Source organism: Notolepis coatsorum, assembly GCF_963971535.1.
Source record: "Notolepis coatsorum genome assembly, chromosome: 19".
Lineage (NCBI taxonomy): Eukaryota > Metazoa > Chordata > Actinopteri > Aulopiformes > Paralepididae > Notolepis > Notolepis coatsorum.
Window position 1 is genome coordinate 87,805,980 of NC_140183.1, and position 24,412 is coordinate 87,830,391.

General features: G+C 43.6%; 1 protein-coding gene across 2 annotated transcripts in view; it reads right to left on the reverse strand.

Annotated features, from left to right (window-relative positions):
• Positions 1-15,601: 15,601 nt before the first annotated feature.
• Positions 15,602-24,412, reverse strand: part of casp2 (caspase 2, apoptosis-related cysteine peptidase) — a 56,307-nt gene continuing 47,496 nt past the window's right edge. For both annotated transcript variants that reach the window (XM_084335720.1, XM_084335721.1), the window contains one exon: positions 15,602-17,719. In XM_084335720.1, the coding sequence (XP_084191846.1) occupies positions 17,585-17,719 (135 nt within the window). In that variant the 3' untranslated portion in view covers positions 15,602-17,584. The remainder of the gene's footprint in view (positions 17,720-24,412) is intronic.

The window sequence follows — 24,412 nt, forward strand, 5'->3', positions numbered from 1 at the left end:
TGTTTAGGGCCAAATAGCATTTCAATTTCTTTCCAATGTGTCTCTCTCTCTCTCTCTCTCTCTCTCTCTCTCTCTCTCTCTCTCTCTCTCTCTGTACACTGTATATTGACTGTAGAACGGGAGCTCTCTCTCGCTCTCTCTCTTGCTATATGTTGACTGTATCATGCCCAGCCTCGGGCAGCGCTATTATTTAAGAATATGTTGACTGTATGAAAAAAAAAAAAAAAAAATTATTATATATATATATTTTTTTGTTTACCTTTTGGGGGGGGGGGGGGGGGGGGGGTCGCGTTTAAATCTCGCACAGGGCCTCGCATTTCTCTCAGGCGGCCCTGAGTAGGGGCAATGGTCAGTAAAGGCCTCTACATGCTACAGCAACTTCAAAGCAACTTCAACACAACATCAGCGCGATTTCAGCGCGGTTGTTGTTTAGGGTCTTGTACACTGTGTTGCGAGGATGCTGCGTACATGTCTCCAAAATCTAACCTAAACAACCGTTGCGTTGATATTGCGTAGCAGTGATTGGTTGGTTAGCGAATGGGGGCGGGGCTGTCATAGAATAATATTGGTCTTGCAGAGAATACCATCTGCCATTGTTGTAGCCAGCCAGCGTTGATGCTAAATAATTAGCGTCACATAGCTGGCCTTTTTCTGAAAACCCAAGCACATATTGTTCCATAGCATACGCCTTCAGTTGATCATGACAAATGCTCTCTTACCTTGACGATTAAAAAGCCTCCATAATTTAGTAAATAAAGCTGTAGCCAGCCAGCTAGCATTGGTGCTATACAAAATGCTATCCACATTAGCTACATAGCTAACCAACTAAATACAATGGTATCCTGAGGTAACTTTAACGTTAAATACAACGTTTGCTAGTCGAAATGACTGGACACACACAGGGACAAGTTAAACATCAATCAATTAATTTATTCCAATAGGTAGTTTGAGCTGCATGTGAGCCGAGGTCCTCTCCATTGGAAACTAATGACGTTACGGTAACGTTAGCTCGAAAAGCACAGAAAGTTAAGCTGCTAGCAACAGACACTATAACACTTCCGGTCGGGGGATTTCAAAATAAAAGAGCGACATCTAAAATCACCGGAAATACGTTTATTTTGTACATTATCTAACGTTAACACGAACCTAAACTAACTTTAGTTAAACTAACTTTAGTTAAACTAACTTTGCGCGTCGATGTTGCAGAAGCATAAAGGCAGAGTGTCTAAAACACTGTTGCTTTGTCGATGTTGTGTTGCAGTTGCTTTGAAGTTTCTGTAGCATGCAGAGGCCTTAAGTGTGATTTCTTCACACCACACTCACTAGAGCTTCCTTCTCTATTTGAGAAGATGTTTTCTCTGCTGGGGAAGGTATTCAGGAGGCATAAGCAATTGGTCGCTCCTCCTCCATTTGGCATAGTGTGCTGGATACCTGCTCCGATGCCATGTGCAGAGGCATCACATGCTAAGGTGAGCGGTAGACTGGGGTCATAGTGGGCTAAAACCTTGTCAATAGTCAGCAGTTCTTTACACTTAAAATTAGCACAATGAATGGAAGTGCCAGTTAGCCTTCGGGAGAGGCTGTCCGCTTCCATCCATTGTGCTGAGCTAGGCTAACGTGCAGCCAGATAGCTTTCTACTGAACGCAGAGAGGAAACTGGTATCTATCTTCTTGTCTCTCTCTGGAGAAGACGGTAAGCTAATTTCCCCAAATGTCGGTGTGTTCCTTTAACAAACGCAACCTGTTCCACCTCAGTCCATTTCAAAGCTGTGTGCCCTCTGAGCAGTCTGTAGAGTGGTGCTGCTAAGACTGTGCTTTGCTGTGGCGCAAATCTTCAATAATAATCAAAAGGTCCCAGAAAAGCCTGGAGCTCCTTGACATAATGGTAAATGGTGCATTTATATTTATTTTTGTATATATAATATATATATTATATAATATATATTTTTTATATATATTTTTATTTATTTTGTATTGTTATTAGTATTTTTGTGATCTCTTATAATTTATTTAATATTTGTTTTTATTATTGTAATATGTCTGCGTAAATGTCAATTCAAATTATGATTAGGGAAGGGAGGGGATTGAAGGGTGTCTTTTTACTTGTTGTCCTGTGTTAATGTCTTTATGTATGTACGTATGAAAAAAGAAAATGCAATAAAAACATTGTTTAAAAAAACAAATTGCATTTATATAGTGCTTTTATCCAAGGCACTTTACAATTTGTTCCTCACATTTTACCCATTCACACACCGACAGCAGAGGCAACCATGCAAGGTATTATTTTTGAAATATTTGATTTTTTCTTTTTTAAATAAATACTAACCTTCTTACTGTCCTCTACTGTCGTGCACTCGTCCTAATATACTAACATACACTCGACACTGTATCACTCAAGTTTGAACACTTTGTTTGTTACTCAGCTGATAGAGTTGTGCCCTTCCTGCTGACTTGTCGTACAAAACTTGTAAGTCGCTTTGGATAAAAGCGTCAGCTAAGTGACAAAATGTAAATGCAAGGTGCCAACCTGCTCATCGGGAGCAGTTAGGGGTTAAGGGGTCTTGTTCAAGGACACTTCGAGAAGCTGGGAGTCGGAAATCGAACCGGGAACCGGATTACCAGACGACTGCTCTACCTCCTGAGCCACTGTCGCCCCCCTGACGTTGGTAGGTACAGGAGCGTTCTGTATCACTCTCACCTTGTCCTGTGAAGTCCGAATGCCTCAGTGATGCAGTGGTGGTACCACGGGGTACCACGCCATCCTAGCAGTTCGCTGATGCGTTCACAATTTTCACTGGACTCGTCGCGCCGTGCGCCAAGTACCCGGCGCTTATCTATCACCTAGACTTTGCATAATAATAGGATACCGATAGCATAACAAAGAACGAGAAGAGCCAAACCAAAATACAAGCCCTGTACCAATTGGTGGGGGTTTGCTTGAGCTGTGGTCCCGACTGGAAGGATGAGACGTTAGGTTGTGCTTCAGAAGGAAACTGTCCTTCTGTAAACTAAGTTACATTGTTAATTTAGTTTGTATTTACTTTTCTAGTTTAAGTTAATTCAATTAAAGAAATTGTAACTACATTTAAAACATTGTTTGTTTTTCAACCATATCTGTTGACAATATAACTTCTTTACATATTGAAGGCTACATCCTGCTACCCTTTTCAGCTTCTCTATTTCAAGGCAATATTTACAAAAACTAAACTAAAACTAGTAATTTCCTATACAAACATGTTTCCTACTATTTATGCATAATAATCATCTGTTCTGTGCGCACGCGAGGGAACATGTATGCGCGTGCGCGTGCACGTGGCGTCCAGGCAGTTCTGATATTACGACTGCACCACTGGCCACGCTCATCTAGTACATGGCTTATGTATGTACTCTATTTGAGTTTAACCCTTGTGTACCCCTGGTCCCTTTTTCTACTTTTTTGAAATATTTTGAGTGTGTGTGTGAGCACAGCGGTGTCTGTGTTTATTATTATTTCATGAAATTGGGTAAATATCTTAATTTTACATATATGTTCATTGTGTGAAAAGCTTATAATATGAAACACTCTAAAACAATAGTTATAGTGTTTAGTGCCTTCTTTACCCCTGGTCCCTTTTTCTACTCCCATCCACTTCCATGTTAATAAAACCGCTATAAAACCGCCATAAAACCGCAAGTCTATTTTTTTATTTTTTTTTATCTCTAATCTCTAATTTTCACATCATATATCGATAAATAAACAGAATAATTACACCAGGCATTCAAAATACATACAATACATACCTTTTAGTAATAGATTAGTACTAACCGGTGCTTACTAACGCTTACTAACGGCTATTTCTGACCGGTATTTCTGACCGAAATAGTCAACCTTTCTTTTTTATAATGGCAGATTCTTATTCACAGGAATTTTGTCCCGTTTTGATATGCTGTAAAGTAGTGGAAAAAAATAATAGATATATGGTGAATATGGCGGTTTATCAGTTTTTTTTCAATAAAAACTGACGTGGTATCAAACAAACACTAATTTAAGTGGTTAAAATTCAAAAATATGTGTAATGTTAAACATGGGTAAAAAAATTTTTTTTAAATAGTAAACAGTTAAAATTATATGGCTTTAAACATGATGTATCATTTCATCTCTTAAGCCCAGTGAGCTCCACCATTGCTAGGCATGCACAAGGGTTGTGAATTTGGCTAAACTCAAATAGAGTACCTAAGCCTACGGGAAAATGGACTATGAGTGAAACGCGAAAAGTGTGAATTTGGCTAGAGAGCGTTTCACTCATCATCCATCTTCCTGTAACCGTTGATGAGCAGGTCATTCAGCAGAACTACCACAGGGAAGTCTTTCATCCCATCGTCCAGTGTCCACTGGAATATGGACGGTGCAGAACTAATCCCAAAGATAAACTATATACAAACATTCCCAGTGGGTCTTGTCATCATCCAGTAACACCTGCTGGTAAACTGTTGCTAAGTCTATCTTAGAGAAGACCTTACCTCCACTAAGGGTCACTAAAGGTTCCTCCAAACCAGGCAATGGAAAGGTGTCCGTTTCAACTGCCTGATTTACTGACACATTATATAATCCCCACATATACAAATTGACTTACTTATCTAATTTCTCCACTGGTGTAACGGAGGTACCGTGTGTCTATCCACAGTCACGATGGACAGTGTAGTGAAGTGGCTGTGGACGTTAAGCGGTACTGCAAGTAAACTCACTCCCCCAGAGGCATCCAGAGCCATTAACAAGAGGTGAGTTCACCCTCTCGGTGTAGCGGTCGGCGATGTCGCCCGCGGAGCGGGAGACCGGGGTTCAACTCCCACTCAGGGCATGTCAAATAAGACCGGTTTCACTGGCACTATTGGTGCTGCCCATTCACTCTGCCTAACTGGAGATGTTAGCTTCCTCCAGTCGCCTGAACTCTTCCTCAACTCTCTCTTTCATGAAAATCTTACATTGCTAGTCCGCCCTTCACACAAAATCACACAATACTTAACTTAACCATATTTAAATACAAGTATGATTTAAGTACGATTTTCATTGTATGGCAAACTGTCTGTTTAACTGTGCACATGACAATAAACAATCTTGAATCTTGAATCAACTCTCTCTTTCATAGCAAATGGGAGAGGTCCTGGCCAACTTCCCAATGAGATCTCTGACATCAAGGCCACCTAATCACCCCCCCCCCTCTTAATTGGCTGATATCAATCCCTGTCTACTGAGGCTTTTCCAGCCATTGTGTGTGGTGTGTGATGTGTGCCTGGCAGCCAGTGTGGGGCAGCCATTGAGCCTGGGTGCGACACAGTGGTGGTGAAGGAGGCAATTTCCACCTTACATTGTAAAAAAAGAAAAGCACTTTGAGTCTGTCTAGAAAAAAAGCACTATTTAAATGCAACGATCGTTCATCATTTAGGACTGTGTTTGCAAAATGTAGGAGGTACATGAGGCTTTTTATGTCCCTGAACACCCGAGTGTTTATTCATCTCTTCACCATGTGACGCTTTGTTTCGTTCAGATACTTTATCCGCTGCCAGTTTAGCTTCCTTAGCCAATTTCTGCCACACACAGTTGATCCATTTCCCTTAACCCTGTCACTACCACACTACCAAAGGGTTAACCCTTTCACTGTGACACTACAGTGAAAGGGTTAACAAGTAAAAGTGGCAAGTCCTCTGTTTGACCCTCATAAAGCACCTTAGCTGTGGGCTGCCCCACAACAGGAATGCGACCTCCATTATTAAGCTTTAAGCTTAACATTAGTTCTCTGAAGTGGCAGATGTGAGAATTTCTTCTCGTATGTCCCCAGTGACATGATACTCCTTGCAGCCCCAGTATCTATTTCCATCTTTAAATCAACATGGGCTACCGAGAATGTTTATACAGGTCAGCATCCTCACTTGTGTCCGTTGAAAACAGTGAACATCTCCAAATCTGTGTCTTGTGTGTTTCTCTTGCTGTCCTGTGATTGTGAATTCCTTTACACTCTCAGTCTGTGTCTTGGAATGACGTGCCTCTTTCGTGTGTCCAGTCTTGCCACCGCTATACCGAGACATTTAGTCTGTCTCTGAAATGGCACGTTTGCCAGGTGATTCTTTTTCCCTTTGCACCTGTAACAGTTGTAACCCCGTGGCCTCACGTTGTGTGACCGCTTGCCGCCCCGACGCTTTCACTCTCCGTCCCTCTCAACTGACGTCTCCGTCAGCTCTCTCCATGGTGAGAGCCACCTCAAAAGCTTTGGCAAAATGTACATCATTTCCAGAGAGTAGTCTCCTCTGGCAGGCCTCGTTTTCTTATTCCACCAATCTCGTAGTGATGAGTCTAGGTTCACAGTCAGGGCTGCATTAATGCAAGGGCTTACGGGGGCTTAAGCCCTGGGGCCCATAGGCTGGGGGGGGGGCCCAATGGTGTTGGTGAAACTATTAGATGTTAAGAAACATTGGACTACCATAATATACTATAAAGAAAGACAGAGGGCTAGATCCACAAAGAATGGATTGCACGGAGCAAGTTGCACCCTTACTTACAATTATTCTGCAATCTGTTAATAAAATGTTCATTCAATCAATCACCGTGCAGATTGATTGATTGAATGAAAACTTTATTAACAGATTGCAGAATGGGTACAATACAGTACGGCTCAATACACACAATTGTTAAGGGGGACTTTCGTCTTGTTTACATCAGGGTCCCCCATTTTCAATTCATAATGAATTGTAAGTAAGGGTGCAACTTGCTCCGTGCAATCCATTCTTTGTGGATCTAGCCCCTAGTGTTTCAACAATCATGCTTGTATGGAGTTGAGCACATATGTTATGTTTATACTGACTGATTTTCTTTTAATGAGAATGAGTATGTCAGGCATTCAGGTTACTTTTTATTACATTTCCTTCAGTTTTAGGGGCTGAAATTCAATTTGTAATAAAAGATTTTCCCAAGTCATAATAAGCTTGTCATGGATGTGGGCACTTAACTGAAAGCCACATTAGACAACATTGAAAATAGTACTATTTGAGTCAATGTTGAACATGAGAGGGAGAACAGCAAGACACAATAATCCAATGGTTGCACAGTTTTCTAATAGACTTGTTGGTGGTGACAGATTGGATTTGGGGGATAAACCATTTGGGGATAAATCACCCACAGAGCCTAAGTAAACATAATCAAGTTCAAGTTTTGTTTTATTTGTCACATATAATGTACATTACAGTGAAATGCTTGGTTCTATATGAGCCCCATGAGATTGTGCTTCATACAGTAAAAAAAAGAAAAAGTCAAAAGAAAAAAACAATATACAAAATATACAATATATAAACTAAAGTGCGTTATTACATGCGTTTTAACATTCGCCAAAATGCTTGATAGTGATTGGTCAATAGCGCTCGGTTGCCCCTGACAGCGGTGAATTATTTCTCGATAACTGACCGCTGTCATGGGCAACGCGCAATAATGACCGCTGATACGGGTAACAGAGCGCTATTGACCAATCACAATCAAGCATTTTGGTCGCAGTCACGAAAGCTAAGCATTACCATTATGCACAGCTGCACTCATCAGTGCAATCAGACCACACACCTGCCGGCTGCCGGCGAACACACAGCGGAGCAACAGAACAACTGCGTCTGCATTTGATCTCGTCTTGTCGATGGTGTAAAATGAATTAGGTATATTGTTAGTAAGTTAGCCATGTAATAAGCGGGATAATGTATAGCTATACTCTGTCATTGTCGCAAAATAATTGACCTTCACTGCGTTTAGAACACCTCGGCGAGGCGCCTCTGTGTTCTAAACTCCGTGTCGGTCAATTATTTTGCGACAATGACCTCGTATAGCTATACATTATCCCTTACTTATATCATAATATTAACTATTATGTGATCAATATACCACAGATGGATAAACAAGGTGTGAATATTCTAATATCTATGGTTACACCTTTGTTTACCCATCTATGACAAGTCAAAATGGCTGATGAGTTTTGTCATTCGTCAGTGGTGCTAGTGATGCATGCGCAATGCGGTATGTGTACAAAGTTCTCAGGTAGGACTCCAAAGGAAGGAAGAACTCGCACACCGTCTTGCTCATCAAAATAATTACATTACATTTACATCACAAACACAGAGCCACACAACGTTACCAGAAACATTTAAAATGGAGACCAACCAAGTCCTTCTCACTTCCTAGTGTAATGAGTCACATGAGCGACACAAGGCACTGTATTGCACAAGTTCATGTCCTCTACAATCTGTGGTTTATTTTATTTTTTATTTATTTATTTACAATGACGGTCTGGCAAGATGATAAAATGGCCTCTCGAACTGTAACAGAGAAAAGGGGACAAATTAAAGAAATATTGTCCAGATGATGTGTATGTATGTGTACTGTATATCCAGATGATCTCTATGTATGTGTACTGTATATCCAGATGATCTCTATGTATGTGTACTGTGTATCCAGATGATCTCTATGTATGTGTACTGTGTATCCAGATGATCTCTATGTATGTGTACTGTGTATCCAGATGATCTCTATGTATGTGTACTGTGTATCCAGATGATCTCTATGTATGTGTACTGTGTATCCAGATGATCTCTATGTATGTGTACTGTGTATCCAGATGATCTCTATGTATGTGTACTGTATATCCAGATGATCTCTATGTATGTGTACTGTGTATCCAGATGATCTCTATGTATGTGTACTGTATATCCAGATGATCTCTATGTATGTGTACTGTGTATCCAGATGATCTCTAGTTGGGGTTTTGCCTCTGAGGGAGGGAGATCCTCCTAAAGTTCCACTTCTTGACTCACTCGTCTCACGCCAATGTCCACCCTGTCACCTTTCCTACCCTCTTCTCTCCCTCTCACCACCCAGGGTCCCCCGGCCGTCTGCCCCCCCCCCCCCCCCCCCCCCTTCCACCCCTGAGGTGAAACCTTACTCGAGGATAAAATTAGCACCAGTGTGACCCAATGTCCACCGACACACTTTTCCCGCACCTCTCTCGGTCTCTGCCCCTCTCTCTTTGCTTGTTTGTTTCCTTGTGGTTCCGGCCCTCCCAGGAGGTGCACAGTGTGGTCCAGACAGATGGGAGGACTTTGACCTTTACACATCGCTACAATAACAAGCTATAGCTGTGGGATGCATTCACCTAACGATTAATAACCCTGTGTTGGTCAATAATTGGATTATTACATTGAAATCCTGTGAAATGTACTGATGAATCATATGTGCAGTGATATCCAATGAAAATATCCATCCAGTACATCCCAGGCATTCCTGTCTATGAGGGATTTGGCATGCAAACCCTTTTTAAGAGTTATTAATTTGAGATCCATTTCATTGCCGTCGACATTCACAGATTTATTTTTTCTGTTCCTCCCTATCCTCACCTGTCCTGAACATACAAACATCCACATACATAAACAGATGCTGTGCACACACACACGTGTTGTATGCATGCTCTCTCTCTCTCTCTCTCTCTGTGTTGGAGTGTGTCTGTCAGCATTGGGCCGGAGCTGAGCCCAGGGCGCTTTAGATAGATAGATATATATGTATTGTCCTTTTGGAAAAGCATCATGTGCCATACAGCGATCGTCAGATAAACAGACTATAATACCAACAACAGAGGCAGAGACAACGAACAACAACAGCTAAATATTATTATAGACCTATTCACAACATATCATTAAAGTGCTCTACGTGTTATAAGGTGCAGCATCCTCACACACGGAGGTTATAAGTTATTTCTGTTTCACAGTTTGTTCAGCGGTGCAGTAACCTACTGGTAACAGTTTGTTCAGCGGTGCAGTACTGGTAACAGTTTGTTCAGCGGTGCAGTACTGGTAACAGTTTGTTCAGCGGTGCAGTAACCTACTGGTAACAGTTTGTTCAGCGGTGCAGTACTGGTAACAGTTTGTTCAGCGGTGCAGTACTGGTAACAGTTTGTTCAGCGGTGCAGTACTGGTAACAGTTTGTTCAGCGGTGCAGTACTGGTAACAGTTTGTTCAGCGGTGCAGTACTGGTAACAGTTTGTTCAGCGGTGCAGTACTGGTAACAGTTTGTTCAGCGGTGCAGTACTGGTAACAGTTTGTTCAGCGGTGCAGTACTGGTAACAGTTTGTTCAGCGGTGCAGTACTGGTAACAGTTTGTTCAGCGGTGCAGTACTGGTAACAGTTTGTTCAGCGGTGCAGTACTGGTAACAGTTTGTTCAGCGGTGCAGTACTGGTAACAGTTTGTTCAGCGGTGCAGTACTGGTAACAGTTTGTTCAGCGGTGCAGTACTGGTAACAGTTTGTTCAGCGGTGGTGCATTTCCCCTTCAGTTTTGTCTCCAGCAAGTGAAATACATGTTCAATTGGATTCAAGTCAGATTATTGATTTGGCCATGCATTGTATAACATTCCACTTCTTTGCCTTAAAAATTATTTGGTTACTTTCGCAGTATGGCCTGTTTCACTCAATAACAACAGCTCTTTGGACCTCATATTGAGAGTTGACAGCAACCGATTCCAAGTGCAAATACCACTGTTGAAATTAAATCTAGACCTTTTATCTGCTCCTTGTAAACGAAATAATGAGGGAATAACAACACACCTAGCCATGGAACGGCTGAGCAGCCAATTGTCCGATTACTTTTGGTCCCTTAAAAAGGAGGAGGCACATATAGAAATGGTTGTAATTCCACCTGATTTGGATGTAAATACCCTCAAATTAAAGCTGAAAGTCTGCACTTAAAGCACATCTTGATTGTTTCATTTCAAATCCATTGTGGTGGTGTACAGAGCCAAAATGATGAAAATTGTGTTGATGTACAAATATTTATGGACATGACTATATTAATGTAGGGCTCGTTAGAAGCATTATCACTTACATATCGTTAGCCTCATAGCATAATTGCCTAAGTAATTTTTTGGCCAAATTGATATTTCTGCCTAACTCTACTCTGCTCACACTGCTGCACCACCCTGGCTTAGTGGCTGTGTCCTCAGCCAATCAGAACCTTGTTATTTTAAGAATCCCTTTCTGCCTAACTCACTCATGTGACTTGTGCCAAAATTAGTTTTTTCTTCTTTTCCAAAAGTCTTGAAAAATGACTTAGGCAATTATGCTATGAGGCTAACGATATGTTAATGTCAGTTTGTCTGAGGCATTATCCCTTACATACTGTATGTTAATGTAGCACATCATAGGCTTTATCCCTTATACTGTATGTTAATGTAGCACATCATAGGCATTATCCCTTATATATGTTAGGGACAGGTGGGGATAGGTAGGAACGGAAAAACAAATCTGCATGAATGTCAACAGCAATGAAATCAATCTTACAATTCTCAAATGTTATTACCTACTAAAAAGATTCACATTTGCATGCCAAAACCGTCATAGACAGGAATGCCTGGGATGGCCTGGATGGATTAAGTGTTAAGGTCAGGGGTCAAGCGCAGCTGTGCGACCTGGAAGTGATTAACACAACTGCACAAACACTAAAGAAAAACATCCAACAAAAACAAACGGGACCACTGTTTGCCTTTGCAGGTTTAACAGGCTGAACCATAAACCCTACTTTGCGACATGACACACCAACCCCGCTCAATAAATATACTGCGTTAGGATGATGGTGCAGCTTGAATGGCTCTGCGCACATTCCTCGCACCTGTAATGTTCAATCATGGAGATAATTTCTTCCCTTTGTTGCATATACACACAAACACGCATGCATGCACACACACACACACCAAGTCATAGCAATCATACCCGTGTGATAGATGCATGTGTGAGTAACTCCAGTGGAGACATTAAGCCTGTAAATAGTGTTAAGAATAGATATTTCTTATTTATATCTGACCTGTAACCCCCCCCCCCCCACCCAACTGCAGAGATACTGTAAAGAAGGGAGGGATTAGGAGTTTGTCTTAGGCAAGCATCCAACTCCTCCCAGGAAGAGGATGAGAGGAAAGGAGGGGATGAGAGGAAAGGAGGGGAGGAGAGGAAAGGAGAGGAGGAGAGGGGAAGAGAGGCTTAGAGCGCCGGTATTGACGCCATCACACCTAGCCTCCCCACCCGCTCGCTGGTTCAGTGGGCCGCTGCAGCGCACATTTAAACCCCAGGCCTTAGTGTCACCTTCCTCGTCCAGCAGTCTGTCACTCCCCTCTCTCCACGCGCAACCACCGTCCAACTCAGCGGCCAAGCGTCTCATTTGCACGACTCTTTTAAAAACCCGGCCCAGACCGTTATACGATGTCGGAAGAACCATGCTTTGAATTAAACTTTGGGGGGAAATGTCATTTTCATATAATAATTACCCATTCAAGTCTGCAGTAAGGCACATCTCGTTCTTCACCCACCTACCCAGATTTATGCAATGTCAGCATGTGCGGTGCTTCAAATCAACCTTTAACCCTTCCACTACCACACTACAGAAGGTTAACCCCTTCACTGCCACACAACAGACGGTTACTTATAACCCCGTCACTGCCACACGACAGACGGTTAACCGTCTGTCGTGTGGCAGTGAAAGGGTTAACCTTCTGTATATTGTCGCAGTGAAAGGGTCAACCCTTTTGGTGGTGTGGCAGTGAAAGGGTTAAGAAAACGTGTTTTTTTTTAAACGCGCTCTGCCGGCTCGTCCTCAGCGGTGTCTGCAGAGCAGGACGACATGAAGCCGGCCGGCGAGCCAAGAAGTCAGCGGAGGTGAGCCGCCTGTGAGACGGATGATCCCGGAGTGGAAAGAGACTCGGTTGTGTTGGTTGAACATTTAACCAGATGAACCGCCGGCTATAGAGTGACATGACTTCATCTCTCGAAGTCCTACATCTAACCTGGCTCCTCGGGTTTCTCTGAGTGTACGGTATTTATATCCACCGGACTGACACATGAAAACAGGCACGGAAAACGGTAATGGCTTTACAAGCTTTACGGCTCGGACGAGGAGGAGGTCACGTAGAAAACCCCTTAATCGTAAAACATCCATCCACTCTACTCAAGGATGTGACCGCGGGAGGAGGGCCGAGACCTTCTTTTTGACACGGCAGACATTTTGACGTGTCGTAGATGGGTAGACGCAGCGCTGTGTAGCCGATCATATTAATAATGATGGATCCGTTTAATTTAGGTGTGCCAGTGAGTCAGTGTGCGTGGTACCAGGGCCCCCTGGCACATCAAAATGGAGTGAGCCCAATATTATGGTTATTAGTTACAGCTGTTTACACCCATCTATGACACGTCAAAATGTCTGCGGTGGAAAAAAGATCCGCTGAAGGGAAAATTCGGGACATTTCCAAAACGACCGGCGCTAAAAGCAAAAGCTGAAATCCTGAGCAGACAAAAAAAATACACATGCTTTTGCTGTCTGCTACTAGGATGTGGCTTTGCAGAGCGCGGGCCAAGAGGAAATGGATTTGGAGGAGGGAGGGAGGAAGACAACAAGGTGCAAGATAGTTGAGATGACCACCATTAGGGATTCAACACACTCAGGATAAGCCCACCACAAGCCAAAGTAGGAACTTATCCATTGCAAGCCAAAGTAGGAACGCTAGGAAGACAGATAGATGACCGCTGGCTGGCGTGGACCCGGTGAACAACATCACATAATTATGACCAAAGCACAACGATAAAGAGGAGAAACCAGAGGGAAGGATGAGTTGAAAGTGGATGAAGAGGCTCGAGCAATGAACAGATGGTTGGAAAAGCGAGCGAGAGACAGGTGGGTAGAGAGGAGGCGAGATGAGAGAGAGAGAGAGAGAGAGAGAACAAAACAGGTCTCGATAGGAGGACAGACAGACGAGGGAAAATCAACAGAGACCTACCAGGGTCTGTTGGTATCTCAGAGCCGTCCTTTGCGTCGCATCTGCAGCCATTGACACTCTGTCACTGACACAAAAATAACCCGGCTGGACCGTCCAGCATTTCCAACGGTGCGGGCAACACCACACACACTCTTACATACACTCACAACAGCTCAACACAAAACCCAAAAGACTATCTCAACCACAAAAACGTGTTCTCATAAACGCACTCATCACACACACACACACACACACACACACACAGACGCACTCCCAAGTTCAGAGGATTTTGACAAGAGGTTTTTCCCAAATCCAAACTTGTCCACCAGATGATCCAGAGCTCCACTGACGGAGGAACAGAACTAGACAGATGGGCAGCCTGGCACAGTGATGTGATGAGGCAGCGAAGGACGCTGCACTTTCCTTTATTAGAACTGCAGACACCTAATAACACACACACACAACCTGTTGCCCTTAGCAGCACCCCACCGACCAGCGGGCCATTAGGTGTGTGTTTTTGGATGGGGGGGTGTTCTTGTTTGGATAGGGGTGAGGGGGGGGGGGCACCCCCCACAGGGCTGTCCCTGCAACGTGAGTGGCAAGGTGCACACGACACCCCTTATGACAGCTCGCACCTCATCAGCCAATGACGCGAGGCAATCCCCCAAAACTCTCCTCGTCCCCTCCCCCGCACCTGCAAAATTGCCCTTAACCTTCTCCCGGTTGCTCAAGAGATCCTCTCAAGACATCGGGAGCATAATGTGTTTCAAATAAATAGGAGGGCAGCTTAAGACCTGCGCAGTGGTGCACATCAATCAGCTGAGTGGCATGCTCGCTCGCGTGAAACCGGGGGGGAATGACCGAAAGCCTCATGGATGGAGCACCGCTGTAGACGGTACCATCACTAACTCCTCCCCCTCCCGGTGAGGTACCATCCCATTCAGACAGACTGATCTTAACGAGTCAAACTCAATCCATAGATATCTCCCCTACCCTATTCCCCCTTTCAGGCTGATGAGATTGGCTGGCATATGACAACCCCCCCCCCACACACACAGACACATACACATACATATCCCCCTTGCAGGCCCCTGCTGGCCCACACGCCACAGCATAACAGCCTAATCTCACAGTGCCACCGGTGGCCAGTGAGAGATGTGTCACTGCGGTCGTCACGTACCGGCATGTGTGTGTGTGTGTGTGTGTGTGTGTGTGTGTGTGTGTGTGTGTGTGTGTGTGTGTGTGTGTGAGAGTGTGTGTGCATGTCTGTGTGCGTCAGGGGAGAAGAACTGTGGACAGCTGGCCGGGAGGATCTCTATCTGATACACACAGAGAACATTATCAGTGACGGTGGCTGTCTGACAGGGATGTGTGTGCGGCCCAGTCACAGCGTGGGCAGTAGAGACTGAGAGTGAGTGCAAAGGAATCGCTGGGAGCCGGTTATATTATACCTGGGAAGGAACGAGAGGAGCCGAAGAGGGGCCAGGTTGTCACACAGGGAGACACACACACACACACACAGCAACAACACGGATCAAATAGAGTGGAGTATGCAATTGACCTATCTCAAAACCGTGCCCTCTTTTCTTGATCCCCCAATCACAACTGTTGCTTCCCTCGGACAAACAAAGCAACAGTTGTGATTGGAGGATCAAGAAAAGAGGGCAAGGGTTTGAGATAGCTCATAGTTCTTCTCACACTCACTCGAGCACCCAACTTGGCAAATATGTGCATTGCATACATGCAGATACGGTACACAGACAGCATTCACCCCTCAGCTAAATAAACAACAAAGACCATTTTGGTACATATATTTAAAAAGAAAAAATTGTCAGTTTATTGTATAGTACAACATTTGGCAGTCGTTGTTATTGACAGAAACAGAATATCGTCTTTGCACTTCACCATAGCTTGGCAGTGAACCTGACCCCCCTCTCAGCACTTCACACAGTGTAGGAGAGTTACGCATTTGATGCTGGTCTGAGGTCTGCTTTCTTGGCTCCCTCCCAACCGGTCATATATAAAGACTCGACGAGGAGTAAACTGACCCCAAGATCAGTAACCTCGTTAAACTCCTACCAGGAGTGCTTCATACAGAGAGCACTGAAGCACAACATACTTCTCTTGTTAGCAATCAATACGTTGTTCCCTAATCATATCCCGTCTTGCTCACTACAACACTGTTGTAAGTCAACACACGCTCCTGCTCAGGGCTTTACTGGGAAACATCAATAATGCTGATGTAGCCTTGAACAATATACATCTGTCTCACCCACCCGCTCTCTTTGTGAAGCTGTCAAAACAATACAGTTTACTGTAAAAACACCTCTATGGTCATATATAGATCTAAATACCGGTATACCATACTCGCATAGGACCTGCTGCTGTGGAAAATTGCATATTTTTTTTCCTATTTATGTTATAGGAAGACATGAAAAGGCTGTTTCATATACATACATATATGTAAAAAGTTGACCCATCCACCTGACCGGATACAGTTAAGTGACTAGCTAGAAGTGTGTATGGGGGGGGGGGGGGGGGGGGCAGAGGTCCACACGAGGAGAAATACTATTAGGAGTCCGAGTTAGTGGAAAGGTCAGAGTTCATAGGTGCACCCGACCCCCAGTAGTAGCACCACATTCCCCTGGCGGACCGCCGCTGTGGGGGGCCCAGGTCTACGGTAACATAACTGATACGAGAAGCACTGGGGACGGCAGGGGGGCTTGGACCCCCAAAAACCCCATTAAGATATTGCTTCTTGGTTTTTAGCTGCCCCATTAGGTGCTGCGGCCGTGCCCAAAGATGTCCCTCTCGGTGAGGTAAAGACGGCTGAGAAATGGTCATGACAGCATAGTAAGTGATTTCTACTCTATTCCAATGGATCGAACATCGTTTAGTTGCAGCAATAACTGTCAATTCACTCAATTGCTGATAGTGGTCAAATCATGGTTGACTGGGAAGATGTGTCAATAAATGAAGAGTAGATTCCATGAAATAGAAGAAGGAGGCGATGTTGCAATGCATGTTTCCCTCTCAGATGCATTTTTAACCAGTCATCCTATACTGCCCCCTGTCTGTGGTAAGCAACAATACAATTATTCTACAGTAAGTTATATCAAACAATTATGTACAAATGTGGAGAAGGGGCTTAAAAAAACGGATTTGATACAAAATAAAACAAAAATAGATCTGTATACAAAATACATCTTTAAAAATAATGAAAAAGAAGGTCTCCTGAAAAGTGGTTGTGTAAGCAATGAAAGACAAAAAAATTACATTCTGTCTGTTAGTTAAAAAGGATCCACATTTAAACACCATAACTGGCATAGATACACACACACACACACACACACACACACACACACGAATAAGCTTAGCTAAAGTAGTTGGATCCAAAACACTTTGACCATTTCCAAGTACACGTAGATTAACATAAGCTTGTTCCTTTTTCCTTTCCAAGACGGTGTGTGTATGTGTGTGTGTACACACATGTGAACATGTAGTGGGGGTGCATTTGCACAGCAAACGTGGATGAATAAATCCTCTATGTGAATGTACAGAGTTGTAGTGGGGGGAATGTTGACAGTGTTTGGCCATAGCAATGCGAGGAATGGTATGTGTTTGTGTGCACATGCGTACATACATGAATGTTCCATCATCAGCAAGTTAACAGCAATTTGTGTTTAAATTTTGAATTTACTAAACTGAAAGTGAACTGTTCTCAAGCCTGGCGTAGGGGGGGGGGGGGGGTGTATGTGTGTGTGTGTGTGTGTGTGTGTGTGTTCGTTCGTTCTAGTACTGGGGGTAGTACTTGGGGAACAGGTAGAGATCTTTGCAGAGAGAGCTGGTGAACTCTGACATCTCTTTGCAGCGGTGGTGGGCGGTGCCAGGAGCATAACCCTCTCTCTCCTTGATGCGCCCGTTCACCTGGAGACAGGGAGGAAGAGAGGAGAGGAGAATGAAGACTAGAGTTCATATTCCTGGTAGGATTGCCCTCAACAAAATACATTCTTAAATCAACTAATAGTCATAGGACTTTGTTGACATATTAATTCGTTGGGATGCATTGATAAACCTGCATTAATAAACTAAGGGGAAGGAGATCAGAGGAACAAAGTAACAACAAAGTAAAAAAAAAAGAAAAAAAATAGGGAAATCAGGTAAATCAGGGAATATATGTACATATCATTTTTCAGCATGAAAAGATAAATCAGATTTTTTTTTTTATTAATTGACAGCAAAGTCTTGGTCGACTAACACGAGCGCTAGACCTCAGCCGTGGAATTATCTAAAGTGTGTGGGATTTACTATGAGTGTAACACACAGCTATATTACCACCCAATTGTTGTCAATTCCCCCCCCCCTTCTTTTTCCGTTTTTCTCCCATCGCAATGTTAGTCGTTATGCCAATTCCCAATCCCCTTCCTGGTCGTGAAAGATTATGTGGAGGCAGATGACATCCCGCCTAGATCCGCTTTAGATCCGACTGTAAATAAACATGGACAATCCTTCATTGCATTTTTTTTTTTTTATTATTATTTTCTTTCTTCCCCTCCTTTTTTCCCGATTTCTCTCCCATCGCACCCTTCCTGGTTGTTGCGTACTTTCCCCTACTGTTGGTCCGGGAGACCGGAGACTGTCACATGCTTTCCTCCGACGCATGTGCAGCCTGGGGCAGGCCAACCTGGCCGCGCAGGTTCTCACCGGGGAGAGTGTAGCGTGTGGGAGGCCACACTATCTCTCCTTAGTTCCAACCCTTGCTGAGCAGGCGCCCCGACCGAACTGTAGGGGTCGCTGTCCACAACGCCCAGGACCCACCCTTCAGCTTTCCCACCCCCTGATACAGCCAATTGTATCAGTGTGAGAGGCCAGCCAAGCTGATAGCAACGCCGGGAGCTGGATTCGAACAGGCAAATCCTAGTGTCTCCCGGTGTTGGTGACGAACGTAATCTCCGTGCGCCACCTGCCCCCCCTTTCATTGCATTTTTAAAAGACTCAAAATGCTGTGTGGTAAATTGGAGGTTAAACTCTGCCAAAGATAATTTCACTTCCATTTCTATAAGGGGGAAAGCTGTTGTTACATTGTAACTCCTCACGTTTTTTTCTCCGCCGCGAGATCGTTAAAAAACTACAAGTCCCACATCGCACTCAAGTCAACGGTCCAATCACAGTAGAGTGACGTGACTGGTTTCATGAGAAAAAAAAGCAAATGACCAATCGGAAGCTATCATTTGGCTTGTTTACTTCCGTCTGCTCTAGTCTATATCGGACCTCCGATACTGTTTAAACAATGACCCAGTCAACTATTCACTTTTAGTTTAATACATGACGAGGCATTGTCTAACGGTATCTAGCTGGCTAGCTACTGATAGCTGCTGATATCAACAAATGCTCCAGCAATAGTCTACTCGAGTGCATAATACCTCCGTTCCCTCGTTAGCTCGCGTTAGCTAGCTCACGTTAGATCGAAATGTCCCAGTAAACTAAATTGTCTTAACGTTATCTACCGGGCTAGCAGTAGCTACAGATAGCTCCTGATATCAATGTCTTATAACATTGATTGAATGCGTATTCTAGCTGAGGGCATGTTGAATGTGATTTGACAAAAGAACCGTAACGTAACGTTATAAATAGGGTCCAGCTGCATCGCCGGAGAATCCTTGCATGCTGAATGTAGGGTCTAGCTGAATATAGGGTCTAGCTGCAGGGCCGGAGAATCCTTGCTGGAGCTGGAGGCTACTCAAGTATACACACAGACAGTGGAGCTGTTTGCAGATAGCAAGCATTTTGACTTATTGCGTGGTGGCGATGTCTCGCAGATAATACAACTACAAGTATGATTATATAATATATATTTTATTTAAAAAAATCTTTTTTATATAAAATATATATATTTTTTTTTAATCAAAAAAAAATTGGCAGGTAAGAAATATGCTTGGCGGGTAGACTCTTCCCATCTACCCGCCATTGGCCGGTGAGTCAAAAAGTTAATTTGTACGCGGGCGGCTAGGTGGTGCAGTGGGCAAGGCGCTCACCACCAATGCAGGAGACGCTGGGTTCGAGCCCAGCTCTCCGCATTGCTATCAGCTTGGCTGGTCGTTCATACTAATACAATTGGCAGTATTAGGGGGTGGGAAGCTGATGGGTGGGGATCGGACGTTGTGGACAGCGACTCCTACAGGTCGGTTGGTGCGCCTGGGCAGCAGAATCAGGAAGCGACGTGGGCGGCGTGCCCTCCAAACGCAGACCCCCGACGCTGAGAGATCGCGCTGTGCAGGTGAAAAGATGCGACTGCTGCTTCCTCGAGTACCGGAGGGGACACGTGATGCAAGGCTTAGGGGCCTTTCTCACTCACCCATTCGGTTCCGTTCCATTCCGTACCGTCCTCATTCCGGGTCGGGTGCGAACTTCCCCCCTCCCTCTCCCCCCTCTAGTTTGTGTACACACTTCACTCCGGGTTTTGTTTACGGTTTGCGTTTTGAGCGTTTACGCTTGCCGTAGGCGATGATGTCACGCTCGAAAATGTAAACAGGAAGTGTGTTAACACGGAGACTGGAGACTGGATGCTGATATAAAAGAAACAAATAACCAATAAATATGAAGTTATATTTGAACCTCCGTTGTCAAGCTGTCAATATAACCCACCCCCCTTTTCTCACGAATGGAACTCTGTTGTAGAGTCCGCTTTTGAGCGTTTTGCAGGGTTAACGATAACGCTAAGCTAACGGCTAACGCTAGTTAGCTTAGCCTTTTACTAGTAACATTGCTTGCATCGATTATATTGAATGTCATTGATCTACTGGTCGACCACGGCCGACTGGTTGGGCACCACTGGTCTAATAGAAATAAATGCATTCGAACAAGAAAGTATAGTAGACAGCAATGGCTAACGCTAAGCTAACGGCTAACGCTAAGCTAACGGCTAACGCTAAGCTAACGGCTAACGCTAGTTAGCTTAGCCTGTTCAGAAGCTAACATTATCCCATCTCTCGTGGCAATTATATTGCATGTCATTGATCTACTGGTCGACCACGGCCGACTGGTTGGGCACCACTGGTCTAATAGAAATAAATGCATTCGAACAATGTATAGACATAGCAATGGCAAACAAAATTGCCAGGCCTAATGCGAGCCAGGGAAGTGTTGCGCTTTGTGCTTTGTAACGTGGCTTCATGTTTTCATCCACTGAGCTGTGAGGCTCCACATGCAGGGAGCGAAATTAACTTTTTGACTCACCGGCCAGTGGCGGGTAGATGGGAAGAGTCTACCCGCCAAGCATATTTCTTACCTGCCAAATTTTTTTTGATTAAAAAAAATATATATATATTTTATATAAAATTCTTTTTTTTTAAATCAAATATATTATATAATCATACTTGTAGTTGTATTATCTGCGAGACATCGCCACCACGCAATAAGTCAAAATGCTTGCTATCTGCAAACAGCTCCACTGTCTGTGTGTATACTTGAGTAGCCTCCAGCTCCAGCAAGGATTCTCCGGCCCTGCAGCTAGACCCTATATTCAGCTAGACCAGGGCTATTCAACTAAATTGTTCAGGGGGCCACATTGTCAGAAACCCAAGGGGCCAGGGGCCGGACTGCCACGGCGCCTCCCCGTGCTATGAATATATGTACACTTGACACAACACGCAACCACATTTTCACAACTTTTATTTAAAGGGGAACTATTTTACTATTTCTTTCACTATTTGGGCACTTTTACACAATTCCTGTGGGTTTATGGAACACCCCTGTAATTTTTTTTTAATTCATTGTTTTGTATTTCTAATCAAGTACTCAAAAACAGCATTTTTTTGGGAACTGTGTGGAAACTCAGCTGATTATCATGCAGCGGTGTCTCTCTGACATCACAAATCAGCACATTTTCAGATGACTCAGTTCAGTGAGGGTGAATATTGTGAGAGGAGAATTGGAAGAATGCGCCAATATGAGAATTAGAATGAATCATATTAATATAAGTCCACATAGCTAGGAAACAATGCTAAACACTGAAAAAGGCCATTTATAAGATAGTTCCCCTTTAACTACATTGCAAAAGTAGTATACTTTTCAAAAAAAGTGCTTCATTTATGTGCCACATCTGCAACATCTCCTGCAAAAAGTGCTTCATTTATGACTGTGCAACAACTGCAACATCTCCTCTTCAACATTTCAATATAAAAATAAAATAAAAAACAAACAAGTGCATGATGTGCATCTGAACATTCTAACATCAACACTTGAACAAAAAAACACATTTATAGTGCAGCTGAGCTTATGAAAAAGTGCTTCATGTCTGTGCAACAACAGCAAATCACAGCATCTTATTAGCACTTATTGTCGACTCTTAACTCTCAAACATCAGGGGGGTGGGGGGCAGACAGGCCTAGCCTACATACACACATCTAATGAGAGCGATTGCACTTCTTTGACTGGGCAATGGCAGAGAAAGAGGGTTCATAGGAAGTGAGGGCTACCCGCAAACAGTGATGCAAATGCTCATTTGTCAAGGAGGCATGGTTGCTTGTTTTAATGGCATTCATGTGAGAGAAACTGGATTCACAGGTGTATGTTGAGCCAAACATTGTTAGCACAGATATTGCCAGCGTTTTTATTTTGGGGAATGTCTTGTAATGAATACACTTTATCCAAAATGTTGTGGTGGATTCATTCTCAAGTGCCTGCTTCAGAGCAGATGATGCTTGCATGTAAATTATTTCAAGTTACAGGAGACCTTCATCAATGTGAAGTGATGCAAGGAACTCTTGTCCTTTTGTGGAAATAGCAGCTACATTGGCAAATGGGTTGCTCACAAAATGCATCAATTCTCTGGACATGTCAAATTCATCAAATCGACTTGCAAAGTTTTCCCTCAATTTATCAATGAAATCTGTCATTAATTGAGTGACTTTTGGCTCAATTGTGCGTGTTAACGTTGACACGAAAAGAAAAAAGTAAAAAAAAAAAAAAAAAAAAAAAAAAAAAAAAAAAATTTAATTTTTTTTTATTATCATGTAATCTTTGGCGGGCCGGTCAGAATCATCCCGCGGGCCGGATATGGCCCGCGGGCCGCCAGTTGAATAGCCCTGAGCTAGACCCTACATTCAGCATGCAAGGATTCTCCGGCGATGCAGCTGGACCCTATTTATAACGTTACGTTACGGTTCTTTTGTCAAATCACATTCAACATGCCCTCAGCTAGAATACGCATTCAATCAATGTTATAAGACATTGATATCAGGAGCTATCTGTAGCTACTGCTAGCCCGGTAGATAACGTTAAGACAATTTAGTTTACTGGGACATTTCGATCTAACGTGAGCTAGCTAACGCGAGCTAACGAGGGAACGGAGGTATTATGCACTCGAGTAGACTATTGCTGGAGCATTTGTTGATATCAGCAGCTATCAGTAGCTAGCCAGCTAGATACCGTTAGACAATGCCTTGTCATGTATTAAACTAAAAGTGAATAGTTGACTGGGTCATTGTTTAAACAGTATCGGAGGTCCGATATAGACTAGAGCAGACGGAAGTAAACAAGCCAAATGATAGCTTCCGATTGGTCATTTGCTTTTTTTTCTCATGAAACCAGTCACGTCACTCTACTGTGATTGGACTGTTGACTTGAGTGCGATGTGGGACTTGTAGATTTTTAACGATCTCGCGGCGGAGAAAAAAAAGACGAGCGGCTATAATCTGTACTCGCACAAGAGTATCGTTATGAACTACACGTCTACACGCCACACGGCGGGCAGCCCTCTAAGTGGCATGCGCCAAAGGTAAAAACAGACCGCCCCTGGCGGGCGGCAGGCTTTAGTTTCGGTCCCTGTCCACATGCGACGTTGTGTGTGTCACGCCCCCCGCTCCCACTAGTGCGCACCAGGGTTTCCGCTAGAAAAGATTGTTGCCGGTCTCCGTGACCTGCAAGATTTCAATCTACCGGACAAATGAGATTAATTCCGGTCATAGTTTATTGAGCTTTAAAACAATTGATAGGCAGGCTATATAAAGAATGTCATCCTCAAGGCATGTAGATTTATAATAGTATTACTTAAAACTAGGCTACTTTTGCGTATACAGTCATTAATATATTCCAAATAAAATAAGTCCCTCGATACTCCGTGCTGCTGCTGACTTGAAATAAAATAGACCGTGTAACTATGTGGGCAGTCGGTCCGACAGTAAACAGCAGTCTGTTATAATCACATTTTTATGAGCTAACGAATTCCGTTATATTGGACATTTGTATTAATTATATCAAGCGAAGAACTGAGAAAGCAGAGAGACGGCAACATTATCGTGGTTTGCGTGACGACTCTCTCCACCTCGCAACGACTTATTTGCAAAGAGTATGGCGCTGCAGAGCAGCTCATTTAGCTGTTATTGGCTCTTTTCTGGGAACCGCACAGCAGCGCCCCCCACCCAACATTGGCTGAAAATGGCTGAATTGGAGTACTGCTGGAATACTGCATTGTGCCGTTGTTGCTCTGGCTCTGCAGCTTCACAAAAGTTCGCACACCCAGCATTAAGCTCTCGCTGACAACGTCGTTGTCATTATTAGAAGCAACGAGGAAACAAATGTAATGATCGTTTCGTTCATCGCATAGGCTATTTAATTTTA